Source organism: Semicossyphus pulcher, unplaced genomic scaffold (assembly GCF_022749685.1).
Source record: "Semicossyphus pulcher isolate SPU_LCO1_2020_fin unplaced genomic scaffold, fSemPul1.0.p SCAF_6, whole genome shotgun sequence".
Lineage (NCBI taxonomy): Eukaryota > Metazoa > Chordata > Actinopteri > Labriformes > Labridae > Semicossyphus > Semicossyphus pulcher.
The window spans coordinates 4013501-4020921 of record NW_027211737.1 but is presented as its reverse complement, the minus strand read 5'-3'; the positions used below and the strand labels follow the sequence as shown (position 1 = coordinate 4020921).

Here is a 7421-nt window from a genome sequence, read left to right as displayed (position 1 = left end):
TATTGATATTAATAGTTTTCTTATGACTATGAGAAGCTATGATCAATAGCTATGATCACCTGCCACCGAGTCAAACACAGTGGCAGGTGGTACTCTAAGGGCGCTGGGGCTCCATCTTTCAAGCAATTCCAATTGTGAAATACAGATTATAATCAATAATAGTAGGACAGCTGCCTCGCGCCCTTTATGAACACCTCTGACCTTAATGATATTGATGATATTGATGGTATTGATGATAATGACATTGAAGATATTGTTGATGTTGATTAGGATATTTATGATCATGATGATGATGATGTTATTGACTTTGTTGATGTTGTTGATGATGATCATTATAAAAAAAAAAAAGCACCCTGTGTTCGGCCTGTCAGCACCAGTGTCCGACCGCACTTGAAGCTGTTCGTTGGCTCTTACTGACTTTGTCCCCTCTTGTTCTGATCGTTGCTTGTGTTGTATTAACTCTCAGATGTGCGTTGCTTTGGAGTAAAGCGTCTGCTAAAAGAAAGTGTAACATCGTAACATTGACTGCTAAAGAGAGACAGGAAATATGGGGAGAAGAGAGCCAGCAAAGGGTGGTCGAACCGGCTCCTGCATCAGGGACTGTAGCCTCTGTATATGAAGCGCCTGCTCTTCCAACTAAACCAGCGCCCCATAAATTTCAGTTTTTGTCTTAGAAAAAATCATAAAGAAATAGAAGGAAACCTCAGAAAAACTGCAGGGTTAGGGTGCAGGAAAGTCCAAATGACATGGGATGCTAACAGACCTGCTAAAGCTTGTGCATTTATTGTTTGGTTGGAGGAACTGCTGTACACAGGATGCAGTAAATACCCAAAGTGCAACATAAGTCATCAACTTTTAAAGTTACAAACTCTAAAATACCCTCAAGATTACCCCAGATACTGGCATTTACGTGAGGATTTATGCAAAACAAATGTAATAAAAAAGTCTTAAACATCTACATGGAAAGTTTTAAGAGGCAGGAGCTGAAATGGTCATTCATTTGGTGTCCTTCTAGATTTTTCTCACAATCAGACGGGGAATAACAGAAACCCATGGCTGTTCAGTTCTCCTTATTATCATATCCATAACCCTTTATAATTATATTTATGTTGTTTCTCTTGTTAAATTAAAAAAAATTAACATTTGTTGCATCCACACACTCAGTAGTTCTCTCTGACTGTATACCTATGTTTCTTAAGGGGAGACCTTCAGCAGCCTTATCAAACGCACTAAATCACATTTCCTATGTTTCATGACAGCCGAGCCAAAGCTTAATGCGAGGACCTTCCTGCTCTCCAACAAAACACTTTCTACATGCCCTTGGATGACAATGGGAATGCAGAGTTTTTCCTACCAATCATGGGAACCTGAGGACAGGCCTGTGTTTCCTGGAATGTGGCCCATTAGGAAAGAGATGGAGGGAACACAGGATGTCCTGAGCACAGTGTCCTGGAGAACACCGCAGCCGGAGCTGGTGGAAACCTTGTTCACAGGGATTTTCTGCACATCACAACTTCCTCCAGTGGAGTGGGATTCCCTACCTAAGGGTTTCCATTACACCTGCCCTACAATTGTTACAATGTTTCTTGCTGACTTCCTGACCTTGTCAAACACCACTTAAAGCCTAATAATGAATCACTGTTTGCTTGCATGGATACTTTTATTTATCACAGACGTGTCTCTTACACACATTGACGTTTTTCCTAAATGGTCACATGTTTACTCTTTGAACACGTCTCTGTCACTATTTGACACCAACAAACAGCAACCTCCTCCCTCCTCTGGACACCCTCCAGCCGTCTTGAGAGGAGAGTGGATGATATCACAGCGGGGGCGGGGGCATGTGTGTCTATAAGTACAGGCCCCTGCACAGGGAAACGTCTCTATGAAGTAGAGCTGAGCTGTAACTGACCTGTGCTGACACTGATACAGTAGGAGAGCAGACGGGTGTTCCTCTGTGTGCACACACTCTGAACTGTGGATACTTTTTTATCCTGGAGCTATAAAGCAAGACTTCTCTCCTCTTTGGACTCTGGAATCGTATTTTATAATTCTTTATTCTTTTTGAAGCTTTTTGTTCGCCTGCTGTTCTCAGGATGCTCAGCCCTGTTTATTTGCAGCAGATCATCTCCTCCCTGTTCGTGCTCTGCAGCGCTGCAGTCATGGTGAGTTGCTGTGACTTTTGTTCTTCGCTGTATTAATTTCTGTTTGTGAAATTTCATATTATTAGTCATTGTATCTAATTTCCAATGAGCTGTCATTAACCCTGACCTCTGACCCTGCTTCTCAGTTAGAGTCAGAGTGCCCCGCTGAGTGCTCCTGCGCCCCCTCACCCCCGCTGTGTCCGCCGGGCGTCAGCTGGGTGACGGACAACTGTGGCTGCTGTAAAGTTTGTGCGAAGCAGTTCAATGAGGACTGCAGCACCACCGAACCCTGCGATCACATCAAGGGGTTACGCTGCCACCTGGGGGCTGGAGGAGACCCTGAGCGAGGACTGTGTCGAGGTGAGAAAAGGAACATCATCAAACTGAGATGTTATAACCAAACAGCTCTGGTATTATATCACAAACTGTGTTTACTTAATATTTTGGATGTTGTGCATTGTGTGCAGAGTAAATTCTGCAAATAAAATATACACCAGGAGCTACATCAGTGGATCACCACTTTATTTTGAGGAGAATGTAAATAAAGTTTAATTTCATTCTTGAAATTGAAAATGAAAGGCACAAATACTCAGCTGTTATCTTTGTTTGACTTTTCTCCGAGTGTTTTTTTTCTTTTGAAATACAGCGTGACTTTCTAAAGGCTCAGAGAGAACAGTTCACATGTGATGTAATGTGTAGTCATTTTTTTCTGCTAGATCAGATGATGTCCCTCACTTCCTACATAAGGTACAACAAAAGCCGCCAGTATAAATGACTTTGCAAATAACCAATTTCAAAGAACAAAACACACAAATGCTCCTTTTATTGACAAGGTTTTAATAAAAGGTTTTTCAGCATAATCAGCTGAAGTCCAGACACCAATCAGGAAAGAGATTATATAATTACAAAATAGACTCCATACAAGGATGAATCACACATTTGGTTTGTTTGCTTCGATCGATATTTACACGCACCCAATACACTGCTTCAGATTATAAGCTGCGAACAATGCTACCTTAGCTTAACTTAACTCTGAGTGCTTGAAATCTAAGGAACATTTTATGACCTGTTTACAGATGAAAAACAAAAAGTAATTTGCAACGATGAAGCTGTCATAAACATCATTCACCTGGTTTTAAGTCATGAAGACGAGAGAGTCAACGTTTCAAATCAAACTAAGAAAATGTATCACCACGTTCTCTTACTTGCCTCTCAGGGCTTCCAAACAGCACTGCTCAACCTTTGGAAAAGTCTTTTGAGGCTTCTTTAACGCCAGATAAAATAACCCCGGTGATGATGAGTTACTTTGGAGAATACAAAACAAAACCAGAAAATCTGTGTCACAAACTGCAGGTGTGACATTTCAAAGATGGTAGTGTTTTCAGGGCAGAGAAAAGAAGATGCTCTGAAGCATTATGGGAAGTGAGCCTGGGTTGGACTGACTAACAAGCTTTCTCCATTGCAAAGATAGTGGCAATTCTTTTTAAATTTCTACCCACTGAAGTTGTTCAGACAGCATGAAATCTTGAAAAATTTACTTTATATTATATATACTTATTTCTTCATGCAGTTTGACCCTACATGATGTGTACAACCGCAGGCCTTCTGTGTCCTTGTATGAAGTTCGAAGGTCTTCCTCACAGCACTGTTTCCTGTTTTGTGTGTGCGTGTTGACAGCTGAGGCCCTGGGACTGCCCTGTGAGTTCAACGGACGGGTGTACCAGCACGGCGAGGACTTCCAGCCCGACTGCCAGCACCAGTGCACCTGCATGAACAGGGTGGTGGGCTGCATGCCCCTCTGTCCTCAACAAGTGCCCCTCCCTGACTGGCGCTGCTTGCGGCCTCGGCTGGCGAGGCCAAAGGGCGGCTGCTGCGAGGTATGGATGTGTGACGACGACAACCACATCAGTGAGGAGCCAGACGAGCTAACACACACCTCCATGCCAGACAGACAGCCCCTCCCCAACCACATCAGTGCCCTGCTGCAGGCCCCGCCGCAGCCTCGGCACCCAGCTGCCACCGGAGGGGCCACGTTCAGAGGTAAACATAACGACTTTTGAGATGACCACCATCAAATCTAAAGATGCTCTAAAGGGTTTTTCATGGTGATGTGCAGGAGATGAGCCAAACCATAGACTGTATATAAGTAGTGACGTAACCTTGAGTCAGTCAGAAGTGCAGCCGTTCTTTTTAATGGCCAGCAGAGGGCTCGTTGTATAGAAGTCTACGGGAAAATGAAAAATTCTTACTTGTTTTATTACCTCAGTTAACATTTTCCTAATGAGGAAGTTGCCACCTCATTCTGACTGTAGCAATACAACAAAGCTCAAAGTATGAAATGAAACATCAGGGTCAACCAGTCCATTTGTTCATATTATATTTTAATATCTCTTTTGTGCAACTGAATATCTTGGCTTGTCATTAACACTGCAGTAATTATCATGCAGTTGCCAATATCTTTATTATTCATTCAGTCCAGGAACGTCTACAGCTAATTTCATATAAAAGTGTCTATCTAGAGTCACATGAGCATGATGAATCACCAGAGGTCACGTATACACTGATAACTCTTATTTTACAGATATATTATCACACCTGAAAGGTTGCAGGGTTCATTGTTTGTAACTTATTTTGTATCCCTTTAACAGAGATGGTGTTGTTCCCCATGTCTGAGGAGTTACTGGACTCCAGCTGTTTCCCTCAGACCTCAGAGTGGACCCAGTGCTCCACCACGTGTGGGATGGGCATTTCTAGTCGCGTGACCAACAACAACCCAGAGTGTCGTCTGGTCAGAGAAACCAGACTGTGCCAGATCCGGCAATGTGACCTGCAGTTTCCTTTGGCCAACAAGGTATGCCAAAAAACAAACCATATCAGTAGAAGGGATTTATTTTACCGGATTTGTGTGCATCAATAGTGAGATGATTACCTATGGTAGATTGAGGTCAGCACAGCCCCTGTTTGAAAAAGCTAGCGGGAGACCGATTGTGACAAAACATTTTAAAGCCTCATAAAAGAATTCATAAGAAATTTCTGCTTGAGTTTAAAACTTTCAACTCATGAGGATGTGGGAGTGACCAGATTTGCTTCTTGCTACATAAATCACAAAGATTTGCCTTTGCATTTCGCTTTCTCCTGATACTCTATCACTGAGATTCTCCTGAGGTCCTGAGATAGACCACATGGCAAAGCGTACATATTTAGATACATCTGGGGAATATTTGAGACAAATGATCTGAGGTCAAAGTTGTGCGATTAACGCAAGGCAAAAACTGCTTGGTTTTTGTTCTGACCACAGCCTAACCATTTAGAAAACAGAAAATAAATCAATGATGCTATGATGTTGTTTTAATGGCGGCTCTGTTTCTGTCATCCAGAAGGGAAAGAAGTGTCAGCGAAACATCCGCCCCGAGGAACCGGTTAGAATCACCTTCGCCGGATGCTCGACAGCACAGCGGTACCGCCCTCGCACCTGCGGGTCTTGTACCGACGGCCGCTGCTGCACACCCTCCCTCACCCGCACTGTGAGGCTCCGCTTCCACTGCCCCGGAGGAGAGGGCTTCTACAGAGACGTCATGTGGATCCAGCGCTGCAGCTGCAGTACGAGGTGTCATACACACGGTGGGTCCTCCAGTCCCTTAGTCAGCCTCTACAACGACATCCACACCTTCAGGCACTGAGGACGACTCATCATGCCCAGCCCGGGCCTGGATTGCTGGGCAAAGACTCTGAAACTCCCCCCTTACCTGGACCCAACGCATTCCTGTCTGCCAGGTGGGTGAGCTCCTGCCTCGCCCCTCCCCCCATCAGGCAATATGTTCGCTTGCACTTTAAGCTTCCTGCCACGATGATGTCACAGTTTGTCTGCACTACAGGTGTGTTACCTCTCCAGTACCGGGCAGCACTGAGGACGACACACTGTCAGCAGAGAGCTTTAACTGAAACTTCTTTTATTTATTTGTAACTTTGTTTCCTCTCCACAGAGGTGAAGGTTTGTCTGACAGAGAGACGGTTATTTAGACCAGTAAAGACCAAAAATATGAGAATGATGTGAACGACTGAGATGCTGAATTAATGAGGAAGAACTTTAGGACATATTCATTAGTGATCAATCTGACGGTGTGATCTTTAACGTGGTTAAATGTTTCCTTCTCATGAATTGATTTTTGATTGTGTGTTTGTGTGTGTGTGTTTACAGAGAATGTGCTCATTATGCTACTACAGTATATAGACTAAAGTATATAGTGTACATAGACTTCACTCTTAGCTGTGGAGTGGTAAATTCTAGGACCACCTCATTTTTCGGGGTGTGATTTATTTTATTTTATGTGTTTGTGTCCTTCATGTGTACATACGATACTTTATTTTTAGGGATGAAATTATGCTTTATATAAACAAAGACATGTTACACGTGTTCATTGGATGTTTCCACTGTAAACTCCTGTACATCAAATAAAAACATATCGATCTGTAATGCGTCTCGTCTGGCTCGTGTTTGAATAAAGTGTATAAAAAGGATTTGCACAATTTGTTGCAATTTCATTAGCAGACGCTTTTGTCCAAAGTGACGTACATCTGAGAGTTAATAAAACACAAGCAACGTTCAAGACAGGAGGGAACAAAGCCAGCAGATTTGCAGTTGTACTACAAATCTTCCAGCACCATGGTTGAATCAGCTGTACTGATACAAAAACACATAGATATAGATCAAAACAAAGTACCTGTAAAGTTTTGCTTCTTTATTATTGTTGTGGGTAACTCTTAGGCTTATGAAACTAGGCAAAGATGTCCAACTCACTCATTGGCTCACTAGGGGCCCATCAGCAAACAGGTTCCCCTGTATGGCTGCACGGTGTCGCTTATGAACTAAAAGTGTCCTCAGGCACCCTGTGGCGGCTTTATACCACTTTCCCACCTAAATTTAGTGGGTTGACAGGTTTAAAGATGCCGATTGTCTCTTTTCCCATTGCCAGTGGAGTATCCTTTTGGTCCCTTATCTGCTGCGTGACCGTCTGACGTTACAAACACGCCCGAAACAGGGTTAGTAAACAGTGAAGATGTTACGTTGGTTAGGTCTTTATTGTATCTATTACTCATTCAGTCTGTGTATCAATCTCGGTGCAACAAATTTGGAACGATGTTCGAGCACTGCTTGGATGGAGACGGGCAGAATTTGTAGCTGAGATGACAAGGAGTCGCGGAAGTTACCAACGGAGCATAGCATCCCGCCGGAAAGGGGGCGGAGATTAGCGTGTTGACACGGGTTTTGTGTTCCCA

General features: G+C 43.4%; 1 protein-coding gene across 1 annotated transcript; it reads left to right on the top strand.

Annotated features, from left to right (window-relative positions):
- Positions 1-1917: 1917 nt before the first annotated feature.
- Positions 1918-6611, top strand: ccn1l2 (cellular communication network factor 1, like 2). Its single transcript, XM_069683095.1, has 5 exons — positions 1918-2165; positions 2291-2504; positions 3822-4184; positions 4793-4995; positions 5522-6611. The coding sequence occupies exons 1-5, from the start codon at positions 2097-2099 to the stop codon at positions 5822-5824; spliced, it is 1152 nt and encodes a 383-aa protein (XP_069539196.1). The 5' UTR covers positions 1918-2096; the 3' UTR covers positions 5825-6611.
- The last annotated feature ends 810 nt before the right edge of the window (positions 6612-7421 follow it).